The sequence below is a fragment of the Rhagoletis zephyria genome, unplaced genomic scaffold, assembly GCF_001687245.7.
Source record: "Rhagoletis zephyria isolate East Lansing unplaced genomic scaffold, Rhagoletis_zephyria_1.1 Rzeph_scaffold_10090, whole genome shotgun sequence".
NCBI lineage: Eukaryota > Metazoa > Arthropoda > Insecta > Diptera > Tephritidae > Rhagoletis > Rhagoletis zephyria.
The window spans coordinates 1-18,183 of NW_016167168.1; the positions used below are offsets into that span (position 1 = coordinate 1).

Consider the following 18,183-nt stretch of genomic DNA (forward strand, 5'->3'; position numbering starts at 1 on the left):
CAGTCGCCAAATTCACCGAAGGTTGTTTACTGGTTATATTGTGGTAATAGGGAACGCAACTATTGGGCACTTTCAGAAGGCGCAACAGCTCAGCAACTGTTGCGATTGCACCTTCTGATCGCGTTGTTGTATACTTCTGATCAACTGCGTGTTAGATGATCGGTTATATTTTTCTGATCATTTGAGACAACATGTTGGTGTGTACCCTTGAGAGTTGAATTTGACAGCTAATGCATCAAGCCGTTCAGAAGACGCATAACGATCACTTATTTTGTTAGCAACGGTTGGACTCAACTGCTGTGCCTTCTGAACCTACCAAGGTACATTGAACAGGTAGTATCAGTAGAGCAGCTGATTTGATTTATTTTCAAATTATTTGGTCTCGAAAATGTCAAATATTTTTAATTTTTTCTCACAAAAATTCTGAATTCCATTTGCATGTGAAACCTGTTCCCATACAAAACAAGGGATTGAATAGCAGCTTTTGGAACGTTTGCCCAACTCGGCAGCACGACCGCTGATTACTGGGCCTTGCAAAGGATGGATCAGTGCTTCGAGAAGCAAACAAATTTACTAGGAAAGAAAGTTGCATCAATTTTTATTTTTTCCAATTTCAATTTTTTATTTTTTATAATTTTTTGTATTTCACATGGCACGCTTTGATTTAGAAGAAAAAATNCGATACCAGAAGCAACAACAAAATACACGCAAATGTTGTTTTTGCTCTACTGATACTACCTGTTTAATGTGCCTTGGAACCTACCCATTATTTCATTATGGTCATGGAGTTGCTCGCCTGAAATCCTGGACTTCGAAAGCCGTAACACCTGCTATGGAGCTTCAGCTTTATACCGCCCTATCGATCCGAGACTTAACGGTTGGTGTTCTCGCAAGTTCCCTTTATATTAAGTACTTGCGTGATTTTTGTACAACTTACGCATCATCGACAAATTTATTTTTTGCTTCCATCCTATTTTCAGATTTTTGTTTATTATATTTTTGCAAGTGGATTATTTTTTCCAGTTTCTTTTCAGCCTTTTCTTTACGTTTCTTCCTAACCTGTTCGCGTTTGTATTGTTTTCGATAGTCTCTGTTATCAACTAACATTTTCAGCTTTATTCGCGGGATTTGTAATTATTTCACTAACCAATCCAAGGTTCAAGTTTTTGTATTAAATTTTTGTCTAAAATTTCTCTTTCCTCTTTTCTTCCGCGCAAAATGATCGAGAAATGCACTAGTACGGATGAAACGATACGAGTAAATACAAGTACATACTCGATACTTTTCGATCGATACCAGTAATTTTGGCATCGATACTTACATCGTGCTGCCAAGTTTTGAACTTGAAAAAGCACTAAACCAAAGAAAAGTGACAAAAATAGAAGTATGGAGGAAAAGCTTATTTCTTTCCATTAAAAAAAAACGCGAAAATGAAGCGAGGAAATTTGTTCCGCAAGAATTTCATTAGGAAATAAACCAAAATGCTTTAATATCATACAAATGTATTGAAAACAATTTAATTTTTTTGTTTTTAAAACATTAAAATCTAAAAATTGTTAAAAAAATTAAAACTAATAAAAAAATACTATATAAAAAAAATAAAATATCCTCTACGGCCTAGGAGGACTTGGACCCGGACTCTCTCGGCTGCCAGCCTAATGCTTTGACCACTCGGCCATTGCGACTATTTGAGCGGCGCGGGCAAAAGGCATACATAAACACTATCAGTTGATTGTCTGTGTTTGCTTTCACCACACATTTTTGGTGGACTTTTTGTGACTCTCTCCTTCTGAATATCCCAATCGTCTCAAGTCACAAAAATAGTCACTAATTGCTAATCTTAAATTTAGAGAAAATTAATTTTTAATTGAAAGAATTACGCTCACAGAGAGCGAAATAACGAAAAAGTAAAGTAGATTTTCGCCGCGGTACTTCCTAATGTCAAAATAATAGGTTTGTATAGTAAAGAGCGAAATACACCACACAAGCGGTTTGACAAACCAAGCGAAATTTCCCTTTGCTTCAAGCCATTTGTGCTGTGTATGGGGGTGTTTGAAGGTTTGACAAACCGCCGTCAAACCTTCAAACACCCCCATACACAGCACAAATGGCTTGAAGCAAAGGGAAATTTCGCTTGGTTTGTCAAACCGCTTGTGTGGTGTATTTCGCTCTTAACTTCTCCAGTAAAACATTGCAGCCAGAGCGTAAAAGCAAAAAAGAGCGTAAAATTGACAAGAAGAGAAAACTAGCAGAAAAAGTTACTGAACGCAAAACTAGTAAAAACTTGCAAGGGAATAGTTGTTCACCCTTTTGATATTCTGCTGTAAACATTTTACTATTTATAAATCGGTTTTAAACTCTTTGCTTTTCACACAAGCACTTACACAGTCTAGTACATCATTAATATTTCAATTTTCACTTATTTTACTTTTGTTTGTGCTAAACCAATTCAACAAATGGCGGCTTTTGACATTTATTCTTCTTCTTCTTCTGCTAGCTAATTTCTGCTAGTAGAAATTTCACTAGCAAGAATTTGCAGCTCTCCCGTGTTGTTGCGCTCTCGATTTGTTGCTCTCTTGCAAATTTTTTGGGTTATCATACACTTTTCCAGTAAAAATTTGCAGGTTCCAGTACAAATTAGTACTGACTATTGGTTACTATACAAACCTAATGTGTTTGTGTAAACAAGGCGCATTCATACTGTTGAGTACGGGAATGCTTTCTGGGCTATTTTGGGCACCCGCGGGAACCCGCGTTGCGTACGGGAAAGAACCAAGGCGAATTTATACATGGTGTTGATGGCGAATTAAGATTTTCGCCGAGGTACTTCTTAATGTCAAAAGGATGTGTTTGTTGTAAAATGAATTCGCCTTGTTTACAACAAACACATCATTTTGACATTCAGTAGTACCGCGGTGAAAATTTAATTCGCCATCAACACCACCTTGTATAAATTCGCCTTGTATCAGCTGTGACATGGATAACTAGATATGACACTCTCATTTTTTCTGAGAGCGCGCCCAGGAACTCGTTTTCGGACTTGGCAGCACTGTCAATCCCTGGGCAGATAAACAGCTGACACGCGAAGTGGCGAGCTACCACGAGATGTGTGGAAAATGCATCACATTGAATTCAGTGGATTTCTTCTTCCCGCATTTTTTAATATTACTATAAAACAGTATTTGTAACTAAATGCGATTTTTCTGGCAATATAAACAGTGAAAAATAAAATAGATATGAAGAATATTGCAACTTTTGTTCGTGGTGTTTAATCAAAAGTTTCTCCATAAATTTCTTTTTAAATGCCCATACATGTTTTCGTCACAGTGGCTCTACTGGAGAATGTTATAAAAAATACAAACCAAGGCGAATTAATATAAGGTGATAGCAGGAGTACAAAAACAATAATTTACATGTATTTTGTTTTGCTTAGGCGGTATAAACTGTCAAAATCTGTAATGTGAATTAAAAATGCAATGATATCCGTGCGTCGAAACACATACGCAAAATCAGCTGAGCTAGTAACACCACCTTATATAAATTCGCCTTGTATCTAGTTATCCATGGCTGTGATTCCCTGCCATTAAGCACACGATACAGCTCAAGGCGAATTTATATAAGGTGGTGTTACTAGCTCAGCTGATTTTGTGTATGTGTTTCGCCGCACGGCTTCTGCCCACCATGCAAAACATGAGAAATAGGCAACAATCGTCAATGGCAACAATCGTATCACATTGGCGACTCACCGATTTATTGCTGTGGTGACAAATCGGCAACATCACTTCGTCAAATTTTGAATAAAAAAGTTCTCAAAAATTCCGAAACTTATGAATATGGCGTCAATAGTATTGGCCAAAAGCATCTAAATTATGCCCAAGGACAAGATTGAAAAAATAGGAAGCCACAGCGAGAAAATGAATTAATTCCGATTGTAAGTTGCAATTTGGTACAAAAAAATAAATGAAGTATTAAAAAGAATAAAATTATTGCAAAAATCGCCTGAAGCGATAAGAAAAGGACTCATTCAGGTAATAAGAAAACGACTCGCCCAGGCGAGTTGCCTTCGGCGGACGTTTTAGAGCGACCGGTAATAGGAAATCGATTCGATGGCAATATTACCGGCAATAAATTTGTTTCCGAGGGCGGCACGTTTTCTTATTGCTGGCAACACAAATTGTTTGGTGGGAAAATACATGTAAATTTTTGTTATTGTACTCCTGCTATCACCTTATATTAATTCGTCTTGATACAGCTGAGTGTTAACAAAAAAATTAAAAATTTCGGGAATAATGTATTTGACGTATAAGTTTCTTGGTTTTGTATGGTATTCTCCCTGCTGATCAGAGGAATGAGGATTCTAGGATACCTATAGAGAATAGCGAAAGTAAAGAGGTTGGCGCAAACAATTCGTTATTAACAGCTAGTGTTTGTAAGTACATATTTATGTATGTACAATGTGTGAATACCAAATTTATTTATGCTATATCTTTTAGATGCAAAGTTGTTTGCTGAACGCCGAAGAGAGCATCAATTAATGATTAGGAGCATGTTGGCATCGGAAAACTACGAAAAGAACTTCAAACTATTACAAATAGCCTATAGGAAAATATTTGAAGTATTAATTGCTAAAGTTTAAAATGTTTAACTAGTACAATGACGGTAGTATAATGTCGAACAGGTAATAACAGAGAAGAATGCCACACTGACTTCCAATGGTTATAACGCGTCACGCGAGGGATTTCCCCAGAGTAGTGAACTACAAGATGCCGTCACATTCACTTTGGAAAATTGCTGCATTGCCGCTGAAAGTTTGCTACATTTTCCAGAAATAAGTCGCCGGATATTTGGCAAGAATATATCACTTTGGAAATCAACGCTGACTTGGTGCAACGAATTTGTGAACTCTCTGACGCATCTGGTTGATGAAACGACAATAACATTGATGGATCTTTTGCTTCAAGAAATAAATGAAGATCGACGTACGTCTAACTATGTGAATCCCTACTATGAGGCATCTGGAAAACAAGCCCCAAAGAAATTAAAGAAACAATATAAAAAACTAAAAAAGGGGCCATATTTGGGCGGACGTAGAACCGAGTTATAAGTTTTTGTTTTCATTTTTTATATTTATGTATAAATTCTAAGCTATGATTAAAAAAAAAAAAAAACGAATTCAACGATTGTCTGTATTTGGCGCAATTTTTTGCTGCAGCAACTTTCCATAACCTCCTCGGCCGGCATCGTAGTCTGTCCGATATTCGTCGCGTACTTGGCCACCAGTTTTGCCACGACCATACTGCCGTCCTTCTATAAAGCCAGCATCCCAGTCAACACGGATGAGGCGATCATCTAAACGAGTTCCGTTGACGTATCTAATGCGAAAACGTTGGTAACAATGCGTTTTAGTTGCATTTACCTTCCTTACCTCATTGCCATTTCTGCATCAGTCCGCATATAGTATTCGACAAAACAAAATCCACAAGGAGTTTTCTTGTATTTATCTAAACCCATTACAATACGTCGTACTTCTCCGCAACGTGAAAATAATTCATGAATTTGCTCCTCTGTTGTATAAAATGAAAGATTTCCCACATATAATGTGCAAGATTCACGCAGCGAGCGCTCTTGATCCGTGCGCGAGCCCTGAAAGTTTGCGAAGATTATAACCCGCAAGTTAAACAAAATTTTATTTCAAAAAGTTTACCTTGAAGTGTTGATCTCGATATGAACTCAAATCTACTGACCCCGCCGACATATTTAATGGTTTAAATAAATATTTAATGAAAAATTTATTTGTTTACGATCGTGCAAAAGCGGCTTCGAGAAAACAAATGTCAATTCTGCAAATAAACGTCAAACGTGTAAATCAAGGCGAATTTATACAAGGTGGTGTTAAGGCGAATTTCGATTTTCGCCGCGGTATCCCATTGTCAAAATGATGTGTTTGTTGTAAACAAAGCGAATTCATATTACAACAAACACATCATTTTGACATTCAGAAGTACCGCGGCGAAAATTAGATTCGCCAGTAACGCCACCTCAGAGAACGTACGTTCTCTGTTTTGCCGTGACTCATTCACAATAAAGTAGTGTCGTGTAAGAATTTATCGCCTTGGTTAAGCAACCTGAACATTTAATTTAACCATATGAAAAAATAAGGCAATAAGAAATCTAGCAGAATAATAATGTGAAATAATAGTTCAGATAAGTGATATCGTGCTCGTTGGAGATTGTTAAGTATATAATTATTTATAAATTTAATCAACTACGACACCAACAGGGTATCAATCGTGTCCCAAAATAGAAATGGAATTTCACCTGAAATAAAGGACAAAGAAGTTTCAAAAATAAAATTTATAGAAATTCCGGATATATTCCGAAGATTAATATGGAAATAATTTAAATATAAATACATACATGAAAAATAATGAGAAGAAAGTGAATTGCTATCACTGGGAGATTAACAATGTTCAGCGGAATGGAAGACAGATTAGAATTGACGGCAACACCAGAAGCCAAATATCAAAAGTTGGCTAGCGAATACTCAAAAGTACGCCCCTTGAACATTTTGCAGGATGATCAACACAATACATTAACATTATTATTTCTTTGAAGCTACGAGCGCGTGCCTAGTGTACTCAGAAAAGCGGTTTTAGATGAACAGTCAAAGGGAGACGGCTTACGGGAACAATTGCGGCATAGTGAAACGTCACTTCGACGGGCGGAGCAAGAAGTGGACTCTTTGGGTTTTCGAAACAGGCAGTTAGAACATAGAGTAGCAGTTTTGCAAGATGAAATCGCAACGCATGAAGGGCGCAATAAACGCGATAAATGTAGTAAGGGCGAACCATTGCAGTCAGCAGAAGGAAGAGTTACTGGAGCTGTTGGAGACTTGGCACAGGATGCTCTGATTTTCGAAGAACTTCAAAAGAAAATAATGGAAAACGCAGAACTAACCACAATGGTTTGGGATAATGAATTTTTATTGTACATAAGCTTTAAAGTCCCCTTTTTAATTTAAGATTGATGACAAAGAGCGAGATCTGCAAATTCATAACGAACGCATTGCCAGTTTGGAACAAATGCTAGATAAGCGTGTTGCTGAATTCACAGAGACAGAAAAACGATTACGTCGTGAAATGGAAACGCTAGAAAAAAGAAATTCGGAACTTGAAGCTAAGTTGGTCGATGCAGTTAGTATGGTAAGCTTGTATTATAAGAATAGGATGTTATGTATGTAGCCTAAATTAAAAGCTTAAAACTACGTTCATAATTGTAGAGTAAGCAAAGCAAATGCAAACATAATAGACAAGAAGAATTTCCTGTCCGACAGTGCTCCCAGTCTCAGCAATGCCCTTCTTGATTAGTAAGGCGGCATACTTTAAAGCGAAATCGGATGTTCCAGTAGGGCTACTATAAGGATAGTACATTTCATTGAGCGCGTTTTATAAACCCAAAAATTAAATATCCTTTGCTAACAATTTAGTCAACATGTGGTGAGAATGTTAGTTTGCTATCAAAGATGATCCCTAAGAGCCAGTTTTTCAGTGCCGGTTCAAACTTAGATTAAGAAAACTGAGTTTAATTTGAAAAGCTGAACTTAGTTTAAACCAGCCAGATCGGGCTTTTAAGCCACCATTCTTTTATTGCATCTAATTCACGTTGAAAGTTTTGATAGTTCGTATTGTCTTTTATAAGTTTAAAAAGTTTTACACTATCAGCAAAATCTAGCCACCGTAACCACTTGAACCGTGGAGGAGTCATTTAAGAAGAGCAATAATAGCAAGAGGACCAACATTAGCCTCTTGCAGTAAGCCCGAAGTTGCATTTATAATTAGAGTCCGACCGATTAATTGGCCGATGCCGGGCCCAAAAACGGCCGAAACCGATTCTGTTGGCCAATGCTAGCCTCGGCATCGGCCGATTAATCGATCGGACTCTATTTATAATATGGCCCGTAAATTTTTCGCAGAATCTTTCTCTGCTGGTAAAATAGGAAGAGAAAGGCCTCGTCTGCGTTGGAAAGACCAGGTGCAGAAGGACTTGGTTTCACTTGGCATTTTCAATAGGCGTAAGTTGGCACTGAAGTAAACGACTGGCGTGCTGTTTTGGGTCCACCAAAATCGGTTATAGCGCCAATAAAGTAAAATAAGAAGAGGAAGAAGATTCTTACCACCAACTTCCCATTAGACAGAAAGTTTCTAGAGGATTTAAGTAGTGAGCTAGTGATGCCGAATTTACCAAGATTATAAAACAAAATGTTAAGATTAACTTTATCGAAAGCTTAATGACATCAAGTTGAGCATGTTTTAAATTGCTGAAATGGTGCCCCTTGTTTACTATCTCTAAATTAGCAACTGTCCAACGACCCTCCCATACAGTATGTTCGACAATTTTTTTTTTGTATGGGAGAAATACCGTCAGGAAAAAAATTGTCAAAAAGCATTGCCATTTTTAGCAACTTCAAACCTGAACTTTGTTATGCTAAAATTGAATGGGCTATAAAAGTGCATACCTAGTATTAAAAATCTAAAAAAATCTAAAAAATCTAATTTGAAAGTTGTAAATTAGTACGGAAATTTATTGAATTTTCCCGAGTTTGCACAAAGTTTAGATTTAATTTTTATGTTTTTGTTGTACTATGAACTATATTTTTAAATAAAAGTCATCAATAAGCAATTAGAATAAAAAACGTTGCATGCATTGCGAAAAATTTTCTGTGCAAATACTTTTGTCCGGCACTGTATGTGAAAAGCAGCTTTAGCCCACTTTTACGAGATTACTTTAATAATTTGAATACCTATAATTTCGTTTTCTTTTGCTTGTAGCTGGGCAGTGAGGATGCCCTTAGCGTTTCGGGTAGTGATCACACCCCTTTACATGTTGCTACCCCACATCATCATCATCCCTCCGCACTGTCTACAGCCAACGCACATGCTGTCGCAACAGCCGATGAACGTATTTCTTGTCTAGAAAAAGAAATGGTACACTGGCGTACACAATACGAAATGGCGAAATTAAAACAAACAGTTATTATGAATGACGGAAATGGAATCGAATTAAAAGATAATGCATCAACAACCGTGTCAGCCGCTGCTATGGATGCTGCTGTAGCGGAGTATAAGAACTGCAGCTGTAGCAGTACAGCAGCTGGTTTAGTGGTGAAGCCCATTTCAGTGGACGACAAAAGGTATTTGAGAAAAAAAATGCGAGGTAGTAATTTATATTAACTTCTATATAGTAAAACTCTTTCGAATCATTAATTTTTATTTGATATCAAAAAAAATTTCTTGGTATTGAACTTGTTTTTATGTTCATTCTTACAGCGTACGGGAATCGATTAAAGAACCAATAGTGCCGCCTACGAAAGAACTACTTATTTATAACACATTTAGCCAAAAATTCGAAGATCTCCTGAAAGCAAAGTATTTGGCTGAATCTCGTATTTCCTCGTATGAAATAGAAGTAGAACATTTCCAAATCTGTTTGGAAAATGCAACACAGGAGTTAAAAGCAAAAGATGAACAAATGGGAAGCATAAATCAGGCATTACAAATGTTAGAGGAAGACTTGGTAAGAACCTTCATGCATAACTCGCACTACTAAAGCTAATCATAACTTAATTTTATTAGGCAACGACACGTGTTAATTACGAAGAGCAGATAAGTGTTCTCACGGAACAGGTGATCAATTTAAGTGAGCAGTTAGCTGCTTGTAAATAATATATATGCATGTATTCACCTGTATGTATATACAAGATACGCCTGTGACAGAATGCAAACACAAACAGGCTAGTAAAGGCCTTTCATGGCAAACAATAATTGTAAATTCCTCCAAAGATGAATGTCGTGTTTGTTCCGATATGCAAATATTTATGAGAACATCGTTTTGATTAGCTTAGCAAACCGAAATTGTTGAATATTTAGTGAACTTATAATTAAGATTACTATCGAACCTTTACGCAGCGGCAGATGATGAAAGATGAAGAACACGAACAGTTATACCACATGTCATATTTCAGCTTGATGCATTTTGTGTAAGAAATTTATAAATTGAAAAAAAAAATCATCTAAAAATAGATATTTTCTAAATGTGTAACTTTATAACGATTTATAAAAACTAATAAACACGAAAATAGTTTATAACTTAGTTTTTGTTTTCTACAATAAATTTAATTTTTCAAAAAAGGTATTTTTGGAAAGTTGAATCCACACAAGATTCCATATGTAATAGCGTGGGCCCAAAATCCGCTTCTTAAGAATTTGGATTGGTAATAGCAAAAATATGGTTCATTATGCTCTAAAAAAAATCTGTGTGAAATGTGAAAATTTTTGGTCAATATCCTAGGCTCGCCCAAGTCCATCAAAGTTCAAGTACTAAAAAAGTTTTTTTCTTAGCTAACGTCGATTCTCTACAAAAAAGGTCTATTTGTTAATTTTTATTTTTTGAGCATATTGAACTTTGATCCAAATTTCACACAGATTTTTTTAAAGCGAAATGAACCATATTTTTGCTATTATCAATCAAGATTCTAAAAAAGCGGATTTTCAACCCACGCTAATATGTAAATATGCATTTAAACAATATATTTTTATTGTTGAACGGAAGCAACAATAAATTCTGTGTTCACATGGAAAAGTAGCTTATGTCGAAAGCCTGGCTTTAGTATAATGCGGCATTCGCAGCATACGACTGCGAATGACTCCCTGGCGCCGAGCCGTTGAAGAACTTTTGACAAATAAACGTGCCAGAAATAGTTCCGATACTAGTAAGTCAATATTCTTATTAAGTTTCATCAAAAAATTCCTTGTCGTTTAAAGGATAAAGGAAATGCCGCATTATACTAAAACCAGTTTCTCGACATAAGCATACGAATCACAAAATTAAACCAATAAATATTACAAAGGTAAAAAAGATAAGGTACAATAACACTATAGTATGTTACTTTGGTTGTTGAAAATATGGCTCCGCCTTTTTTACTTGCGATATAACACTAGCACCGTACCTGTTATTTTTTGTTTAAACAGTATTTCCCTGATAATGCTGATATACTAACTTTTATTCCGTTTACAAAGTTACTACATATAAGTGCTGCAATACACAATAAACAACGACAATTGAAATTTAGTTCTTATTTCTAATCCAATTTTATTGAAAATGAAGAACCACATGAGCAACCTTGCTCCGCTTGCGGATTTGCTAGCATCCGAAATCCAGAGCGTATTAATTCCGTATGGTAGTCGACCGTGGCACCAGCACAGTATTCCAATGATATACTGTCTATGACAACTTTTGCATTTTCCTCGCCGAAAACTATGTCATCACAATTCAATTTACTGTCTAAGTCAAATTTGTACTGAAATCCTGAACAGCCGCCGCCTTCCACGGTGATGCGTAGAAAAGAACGCCCATTGCCAGATATTTCCAGCAGGCGCTTCTTACATGAATCGCTAATAACTAATTTTGTCCCCCCTGGACTGGGTTTCGGGTGTTCTAATGTAACGGCTTCAGTTATATCAGCATTCTTAGTGGAAAAGGTTTCCTGGTATATTGAATTACAGCGCGATGCCGCACATATTTGTCTGTAAAGATAACTATTTTATATAAGAAAACTCATGTAGGCATACATAGAATGTACCTGTAGCATTTGGGACTGAACAGATTTCTCAGAGCAAATGCCATTTATAATATTATGCACTACCAAAAGAATTATCGTTTAAATATTTCGCAATTTATTTATGTTTATAATCCACAGTTTTTTCTGAAGGAAAATCTCCACTATAGGGATCAAAACAAAACTTGCATAATGGCGTTGAACATACCTCTTACAAACAGCTGTTTGAAGAAGGAATCAAAACAAAAACGGAAAAGAGAAAATAAAATAAAACGGGGTATTGAAAAGATTTCTTTGTCCTCTATTTGAATCCCACGTGGACGTGAAAACAAAATAAACTTACTCAATATAGAAATTTATCTCATTTACTACAAAACTCCTCATATTTTACGGAAATTAGTGAATATGGCAAGAAGACCAGAGCACTCAGCTCCACCTGAAATTGTAAAAGTGTTCAATATTTCTTTTAGCCCATAATAATTTACTTTATTTATTGTTTTCAGTTCTACAACAGCGATGAGGCTAAAAAATACTCAACCAAGTGGGTACATATACGCGTGTTTAGTTCCTTTTTTGTAAATATGATGCTTTATTTACAGCACTCGAATTATTGAAATTCAAATTGAGATGGCTGAACGAGCCTATGAATTGCTTACACTGGATGAAGATGAACAGTGTTTTATATTAGACATTGGTTGCGGCTCAGGGTTATCGGGCAGCGTTCTTGATGACAATGATCATATTTGGGTTGGTGTAGATATCTCGAAAGCGATGTTGGATATAGCTTGCGAACGGGATGTAGCAGGCGATCTCCTGTTAGCGGATATGGGAGAGGGTATGCCGTTCAGGCCGGGTACTTTCGATGGAGCAATATCAATTTCTGCCCTGCAATGGTTGTGCAATGCTGACAAAAGCTCACACAATCCGCATAAAAGACTTTATAAATTCTTTTCTACGTTATTCTCCTGCTTGACACGTACAGCGCGCGCTGTATTTCAGTTTTATCCCGAAAACGCGGATCAAATTGAAATGGTCACATCTCAAGCCATGAAAGCAGGTTTTTATGGTGGTTTAGTGGTTGATTACCCCAATTCCACCAAAGCAAAAAAGTATTTTCTAGTTTTAATGACCGGCGGAACCGCGCCGATGCCAAAAGCGCTAGGTTAGTCTTCTCTTTAAAACGTAGTCTAAATATTAATTACTACATTTTATTTTAGGAACGGAAGAAGAGGAAAAACGAATAAGTTATATCAAAAAACGTGATATGTGCCGAGAAGCCCGAGGCAAGCCAATGAAAAAATCGCGTGAATGGATTTTGGCTAAAAAGGAACGCAGGCGACGACAAGGTCGTGACACACGCCCTGACACAAAATATACGGGCCGCAAACGAAGTGGAAAATTTTAGCGAAGTAAATGGTAACAATTTGTTTTATGTATTAAATCAAAATATACTAACCATACATTTATGTTACAATTCTTCTAGGATATGTAGAATTAAAAATAAAAACGCCTACAGCTTGAATATATGTATGTAGTTAAAAATAGAATTTCTATACACATTGCCTCTAAATCTTTCCTGATATTTTATCACAACTATGTTTCTGGGCTTGCAGACGTGGCGTTCATTATTGACTTCTCACCCTCAATGTCAGTTTTCATTTTTTCTGCAGCTCGAATAGCGCGTTCCTTTGGTGTGTCTAGTGACGACTCAGTGTAAAATACGGCGTACATGGCCACTGCAAGAAATACGAATCCGAAAAGCACCATTTCGTTTTGTAAAGCTAATACATGGTCGCGGTTCTGAGCTTTCTTGCGATCAAATTTCTGTTTGGCATCTTGCCGTCTTTGAAAGGATTTACCGTAATGAGCGCGAGACCACTCATCAAAATCATAAATGGGCGTGCGTCCCATTTCATCGGAAACTTTTGATTTCTTAAATCTAGATTTGTAAAACTTTGTTTCCGGATCGTCTTCTTCTTCCGGTTCGTGCTCCGTTGGCTGCGCATATGTTGATCCCGCTGTGTGTATAATGCCTACAATATTAAATATAGCATATAGAACTGGTTAAAATATTAACTAAGGTATACCTTTGTCATATAGCCTCCTTAAGCGATAGTTGCCTAGTACTTCATATGCTTGGGTGATTTCTCGAAATTTTTTCGCAGAATTTTCACAACCTTTATTTTTATCCGGATGATATTGCATCGAGAGTTTGTAGTATGCTGACTTTATCTCGCTCTGGGTTGAGCTCTGTACTATTCCAAGAGCTTGATAATAGTTGGCGCTTTTCAGCGATGAGCTGGTAGAGAGATACTCAGCGTTACTGTAGCTGTAGTGCGTCGACAAAATGCTACGCAATATGAACCGAGACTGCCTATTATACATCGCACGGGCCACCGATTTCGATATTTTGGATTTGTTTTTAACACGATTATATCATTTTGTTAGGAATTCGGAATTGTAGCATTTTGACAGCTTTGCGTCACATTTCGCATTCACAAAACAGCTGATGAAAGTAAAATTCCGAGGGTGAATGAAAACCCCGTCGAGAAATCATAAATCCATATACATATACCTCAAAAATTTCGTTGAAAAGTTTTAAGAATTAGGGCCAGTTTTTCAGTGCACGGTCGTAGTTTAAACTCAGTTTAAACGCCCGATCTGGCTGGTTTAAACTAAGATCAGCCAATCAAATGTCAGCCAGCTGTTCAATTTTAACTCAGTTAACTTAATCTAAGTTTTAACTGGCACTGAAAATCTGGCCCTTAGTCTAATAAAGGCAATATTAAAAAAAAAGTTCATAAGGGCTTGCACCGGATTGGATTGTAGCTTTATGAAAGAACGTATATACGTTCTTACCCTGGCATTCAGTAAGCGGTCTCTAGTCACTAATAGTGACTTTTGGTGATGAACTTGGATTTTGAGACTATTTGGTATTCAGCACGCTGTCTCACGTCTCTAGTGTCAAAAATAAGTCACTAATTTGTCAGCTGGCTAAGAGTAGGTCACAAAAATAAAAATATGGAGGAAAAGATAATATCTTTCCATTTTATTAAAAAAAAACGAAAATGAAGAGAGGGAATTTGTTCAACAACAATTTCATTAGGAAATAAACCAAAATGTTTTAATATTATACAAATGTATTAAAACAAATTTATTTTTTTTTTTGTTTTTAAAACATTAAAATCTAAAGATTTAAAAAAATAAAATAAAACTAATAAAAAAAAAAATACTAAATAAAAAATAAATAAAAAATCCTCTACGGCCGAGGAGGACTTGAACACGGACCCTCTCGGTTGCCAGCCTAATGCTTTGACCAATCGGCCATTGCGACTCTTTGAGCGGCGCGGGCAAAAGGCATACATAAACACTATCAGTTGATTGTCTGTGTTTGCTTTCAACACACATTTTTGGTGAACTTTTTGTGACTCTGTCCTTCTGAATACCCAAATCGTCTCAAGTCACAAAAATAGTCACTAATTGTTAATCTCAAATTTAGTGACTTGAGATGAGACTGAATTACTGAATCCGAGGGTTAGTTAATACCGAGTACCACCATGATGTAGAGTGCTGCAGTTCACCGAACTGCCTGTGAAGACCCCTTATGTAGGTACTTATACATATATTTTCCCACTGAACAGTCACTTCTCCTTTGATCACTGAACGTACGGAAATGTCAAATAAATAAAAGATTGATCAAAACAAACAAAATAAAAAGTCGAAAGAAATGTTCACAAGTTTTATAAATAGACCATCTATTGGTAGGCAAAAAAAGAGCGGTATAACGACCAAATTTCTTCGAGAGTATTTCAAAGTTTTCACGAAAATTCGGAAAAATTCACAATTCAACGCAATCCACACGGTAGGTGTTCGAGAAAGTTCGGCAGGTGTGAGAAGGCGCATTTCGGGCACTCTTAAGCCTATAAATAAAAGTGCACAGCCATAAGCAGAAAAAGTTTTTAAGTGAACTATTCAGTAGAGACGTGACACAAAGTTAAAAAATATAAAATAAAATAAGAAATTATTAATTTTTGCATTGTGAATTTCAATTTTAATAGAAATCATTAGGTAAATTCCATAAAATGACAAATAATACAAATAAACCCCTTGAAAGCGAAGAGGAAGCCCTGACCTACAAAAACGAAGGCAATGCGGCTTTCAAAGCTGAAAAGTGGGAGGAGGCTGTGAAAAGTTATACGAAAGCCATTACAGCTGGTGAGAAACACAAGGAATTGCCCATTTTCTACAAAAATCGCGCTGCTGCTTACCTAAAACTTGACAAATACAAGGAAGCTTTAGCCGATTGCACGGAATCCTTGCGTATTTCACCAAAGGACCCCAAGGCACTGTTTCGTCGAGCACAGGCTTTCGAGGCTCTACAAAAATATGAAGAGGCATACAAAGATGCCACCGATTTGTTTAAAGAGGACCCTAATAACAAATCAGTACAACCCATGCTTAAACGTCTACATCAGATTGTACAGGAACGGGTTACCCAAAACGCAAAGACATCAACGAAGGTAAACTTTTGCCTCCTCACATAATTTTATGAAAATAATATGTAATTGCCAATTTTAGGTCAATCAAATGATGGAACTTACTTTTGATGTCGGAGCTCCAGTGGATAAGCGGCGTTCAGGAGCTAATAATCTATTAGTGCTTGCGAAGGAAGAAGTTGGGGCGGATATGCTCTTCAAAGCCGGATGCATTACAAAAATAGCATCTATAACCAAAATAGAAAACGATCCAGAAATTTATTGCAATTTGATACGGGTAGTTGGTGAGTTATGCAGTGCCTCCGTGGAGCGAACTAAGTCAGTTTTGCGAGAATTGGGTGTACCATGGTTCCTCCATGTGTTGGATCATAAGCACGAAGAACGGGTTACGGCTGCCCAGTATTGTTTGCAAACTATAATAAACTGTTTGTCGGGAATGGAAAACAAGCCCGAAAGTAAACCAAAAAGAGAACTATGCCAGCAGAATCAAAAGGAAATCGACACACTTTTAACCTGTCTTGTTTACACAATAACAGATCGGACAATATCAGGTTCGGCACGTGATGCCATTATCGAGTTATTAACGCGCAATGTTCATTATACGGCACTTGAGTGGGCAGAAAGATTGGTAGAAATACGTGGGTTGCATCGTTTGTTGGAGGTGTGTTCTGAATTGGAGGAATATAAATACGAAAGTGCAATGGAAATAACACCATCCTCGCGCACCATAGCATCAGTGTGCATGGCGCGAATCTACGAGAACATGTATTACGATGAAGCCAAAAAGCGGTATGCCGATCAGATCGATGAATACATAAAGGATAAACTTTTGGATCCTGACATGGAATCTAAAGTTCGCGTAACAGTGGCCATAACTTCTTTGTTAGCCGGACCCTTAGATGTAGGTAATCAGATTGTGGCTCGGGAAGGAATTTTGCAAATGATATTGGCAATGGCCACCACCGAAGATGAGTTGCAGCAACGCGTCGCTTGTGAATGCATAGTAGCTGCTGCGTCTAAAAAGGACAAAGCTAAGGCATTGTGCGCTCAGGGTGTTGACATACTGAAAAACCTTTACAAATGCAAGAATGATAATATACGCGTTCGTGCTTTGGTCGGACTTTGCAAGCTTGGAAGCTACGGTGGACAGGATGCTACAATCCGACCATTTGCTGATGGAGCCACTAGCAAATTGGCCGAGGCATGTCGTCGCTTCCTGATCAAACCCGGTAAGGACCGGGATATACGTCGATGGGCAGCGGACGGTCTGGCCTATCTTACCCTGGACGCTGAGGTTAAAGAAAAACTGATCGAGGATAAGCCTGCGATCCACGCACTCATAGATTTGGCTCGTTCCGGCGACCAGTCGTGTCTCTATGGTGTGGTAACGACATTTGTAAACCTCGTCAATGCATACGAAAAACAAGAGATGTTGCCGGAAATGGTAGAGCTGGCGAAGTTCGCCAAGCATCATATACCGGAGGAGCACGAGTTAGACGACGTCGATTTCGTTAATAAACGTATTACAGTTCTTGCCAATGAAGGCATCACAAGTGCACTCTGTGCACTCGCTAAAACTGAGAGTCACAACTCACAGGAGCTGATAGCGCGTGTACTAAATGCCGTATGCAGTTTACAGGAGTTGCGCGGCAAAGTAGTGCAAGACGGTGGTGTTAAAGCGTTGCTGCGGATGGCTTTGGATGGGACCGAAAAGGGCAAACGGCATGCGTCACAGGCTTTAGCGCGCATCGGTATTACGATCAATCCTGAAGTAGCTTTTGCCGGACAACGAAGCTTGGACGTTATACGACCTTTGTTAAATTTGCTGGCGCAAGATTGTACTGCATTGGAGAATTTCGAAGCGCTTATGGCCCTTACCAACTTAGCGGCGATGAATGAGAGCGTGCGTCAACGTATCGTCAAGGAGCAAGGTGTTTCGAAAATTGAGGTTTACCTAATGGAAGATCACTTGTACTTGATACGTGCGGCAGCGCAATGCCTCTGCAATCTGGTGATGTCCGATGATGTGGTCAAGATGTTCGAAAAGCCCAACGATCGCGTAAAGTTCTTAGC

General features: G+C 37.6%; 7 protein-coding genes across 11 annotated transcripts in view; 4 read left to right on the forward strand and 3 right to left on the reverse strand.

Moving 5' to 3' along the window:
• The first annotated feature begins 1,218 nt into the window (after positions 1-1,218).
• On the forward strand, positions 1,219-5,104 carry LOC108376227 (uncharacterized). Its single transcript, XM_017632416.1, has 4 exons — positions 1,219-1,257; positions 4,345-4,429; positions 4,494-4,615; positions 4,679-5,104. The coding sequence occupies exons 1-4, from the start codon at positions 1,219-1,221 to the stop codon at positions 5,102-5,104; spliced, it is 672 nt and encodes a 223-aa protein (XP_017487905.1).
• On the reverse strand, positions 5,093-5,831 carry LOC108376229 (nuclear cap-binding protein subunit 2). Its single transcript, XM_017632418.1, has 3 exons — positions 5,705-5,831; positions 5,426-5,643; positions 5,093-5,372 (listed from the first exon to the last, which is right to left on the reverse strand). The coding sequence occupies exons 1-3, from the start codon at positions 5,753-5,755 to the stop codon at positions 5,174-5,176; spliced, it is 468 nt and encodes a 155-aa protein (XP_017487907.1). The 5' UTR covers positions 5,756-5,831; the 3' UTR covers positions 5,093-5,173.
• A 558-nt stretch (positions 5,832-6,389) lies between these two features.
• Positions 6,390-9,941, forward strand: LOC108376230 (protein phosphatase 1 regulatory subunit 21-like). The gene is given in 7 exon segments (XM_017632419.1): positions 6,390-6,550; positions 6,616-6,630; positions 6,632-6,964; positions 7,023-7,202; positions 8,829-9,190; positions 9,327-9,573; positions 9,633-9,941. Coding segments are annotated over 7 exon segments (1,311 nt in total). The 5' UTR covers positions 6,390-6,466; the 3' UTR covers positions 9,723-9,941.
• A 1,097-nt stretch (positions 9,942-11,038) lies between these two features.
• On the reverse strand, positions 11,039-11,816 carry LOC108376234 (iron-sulfur cluster assembly 2 homolog, mitochondrial). Its single transcript, XM_017632426.1, has 2 exons — positions 11,639-11,816; positions 11,039-11,582 (listed from the first exon to the last, which is right to left on the reverse strand). Exons 1-2 carry the CDS (start codon positions 11,680-11,682, stop codon positions 11,138-11,140), a joined length of 489 nt encoding a protein of 162 aa, XP_017487915.1. The 5' UTR covers positions 11,683-11,816; the 3' UTR covers positions 11,039-11,137.
• Positions 11,817-11,895: 79 nt separating this feature from the next.
• LOC108376231 (probable 18S rRNA (guanine-N(7))-methyltransferase) lies at positions 11,896-13,149 on the forward strand. Of its 5 annotated transcripts, none has more exons than XM_017632422.1 (5): positions 11,896-12,058; positions 12,118-12,155; positions 12,214-12,776; positions 12,832-13,030; positions 13,131-13,149. In XM_017632422.1, the coding sequence occupies exons 1-4, from the start codon at positions 12,020-12,022 to the stop codon at positions 13,017-13,019; spliced, it is 828 nt and encodes a 275-aa protein (XP_017487911.1). In that variant the 5' UTR covers positions 11,896-12,019; the 3' UTR covers positions 13,020-13,030; positions 13,131-13,149. The 5 variants fall into 5 exon arrangements, with proteins under 5 accessions (XP_017487911.1, XP_017487913.1, XP_017487909.1 ...); XM_017632424.1 differs by having other exon boundaries at positions 12,832-13,023; positions 13,131-13,147; XM_017632420.1 differs by having other exon boundaries at positions 13,098-13,134.
• On the reverse strand, positions 13,131-14,227 carry LOC108376233 (dnaJ homolog subfamily C member 30-like). Its single transcript, XM_017632425.1, has 2 exons — positions 13,702-14,227; positions 13,131-13,647 (listed from the first exon to the last, which is right to left on the reverse strand). The coding sequence occupies exons 1-2, from the start codon at positions 13,997-13,999 to the stop codon at positions 13,208-13,210; spliced, it is 738 nt and encodes a 245-aa protein (XP_017487914.1). The 5' UTR covers positions 14,000-14,227; the 3' UTR covers positions 13,131-13,207.
• A 934-nt stretch (positions 14,228-15,161) lies between these two features.
• The window catches only part of unc-45 (unc-45 myosin chaperone), a 4,435-nt gene continuing 1,413 nt past the window's right edge, over positions 15,162-18,183 (forward strand). The window contains exons 1-3 of the mRNA XM_017632417.1: positions 15,162-15,476; positions 15,673-16,134; positions 16,193-18,181. Of these exons, the coding sequence (XP_017487906.1) occupies positions 15,342-15,476; positions 15,673-16,134; positions 16,193-18,181 (2,586 nt within the window). The 5' untranslated portion in view covers positions 15,162-15,341. The remainder of the gene's footprint in view (positions 15,477-15,672; positions 16,135-16,192; positions 18,182-18,183) is intronic.

Coding starts and splice junctions, on each gene's coding strand:
- LOC108376233 (XM_017632425.1), bottom strand. CDS start 13,999: ATGTATAATAGGCAGTCTCGGTTCATATTGCGTAGCATTTTGTCGACG. Junction 13,648..13,701: donor AAGGAGGCTATATGACAAAG/GTATACCTTAGT, acceptor TTAATATTGTAG/GCATTATACACACAGCGGGA.
- LOC108376229 (XM_017632418.1), bottom strand. CDS start 5,755: ATGTCGGCGGGGTCAGTAGATTTGAGTTCATATCGAGATCAACACTTC. Junction 5,644..5,704: donor ATCGAGATCAACACTTCAAG/GTAAACTTTTTG, acceptor GCAAACTTTCAG/GGCTCGCGCACGGATCAAGA. Junction 5,373..5,425: donor GATGCAGAAATGGCAATGAG/GTAAGGAAGGTA, acceptor TTTTCGCATTAG/ATACGTCAACGGAACTCGTT.
- LOC108376231 (XM_017632422.1), top strand. CDS start 12,020: ATGGCAAGAAGACCAGAGCACTCAGCTCCACCTGAAATT. Junction 12,156..12,213: donor GCTAAAAAATACTCAACCAA/GTGGGTACATAT, acceptor CTTTATTTACAG/CACTCGAATTATTGAAATTC. Junction 12,777..12,831: donor GCCGATGCCAAAAGCGCTAG/GTTAGTCTTCTC, acceptor ATTTTATTTTAG/GAACGGAAGAAGAGGAAAAA.
- LOC108376227 (XM_017632416.1), top strand. CDS start 1,219: ATGATCGAGAAATGCACTAGTACGGATGAAACGATACGA. Junction 1,258..4,344: donor GTACGGATGAAACGATACGA/GTAAATACAAGT, acceptor CCTGCTGATCAG/AGGAATGAGGATTCTAGGAT. Junction 4,616..4,678: donor CCTATAGGAAAATATTTGAA/GTATTAATTGCT, acceptor AATGTCGAACAG/GTAATAACAGAGAAGAATGC.
- LOC108376234 (XM_017632426.1), bottom strand. CDS start 11,682: ATGGCATTTGCTCTGAGAAATCTGTTCAGTCCCAAATGCTACAG. Junction 11,583..11,638: donor TTCAGTCCCAAATGCTACAG/GTACATTCTATG, acceptor TTATCTTTACAG/ACAAATATGTGCGGCATCGC.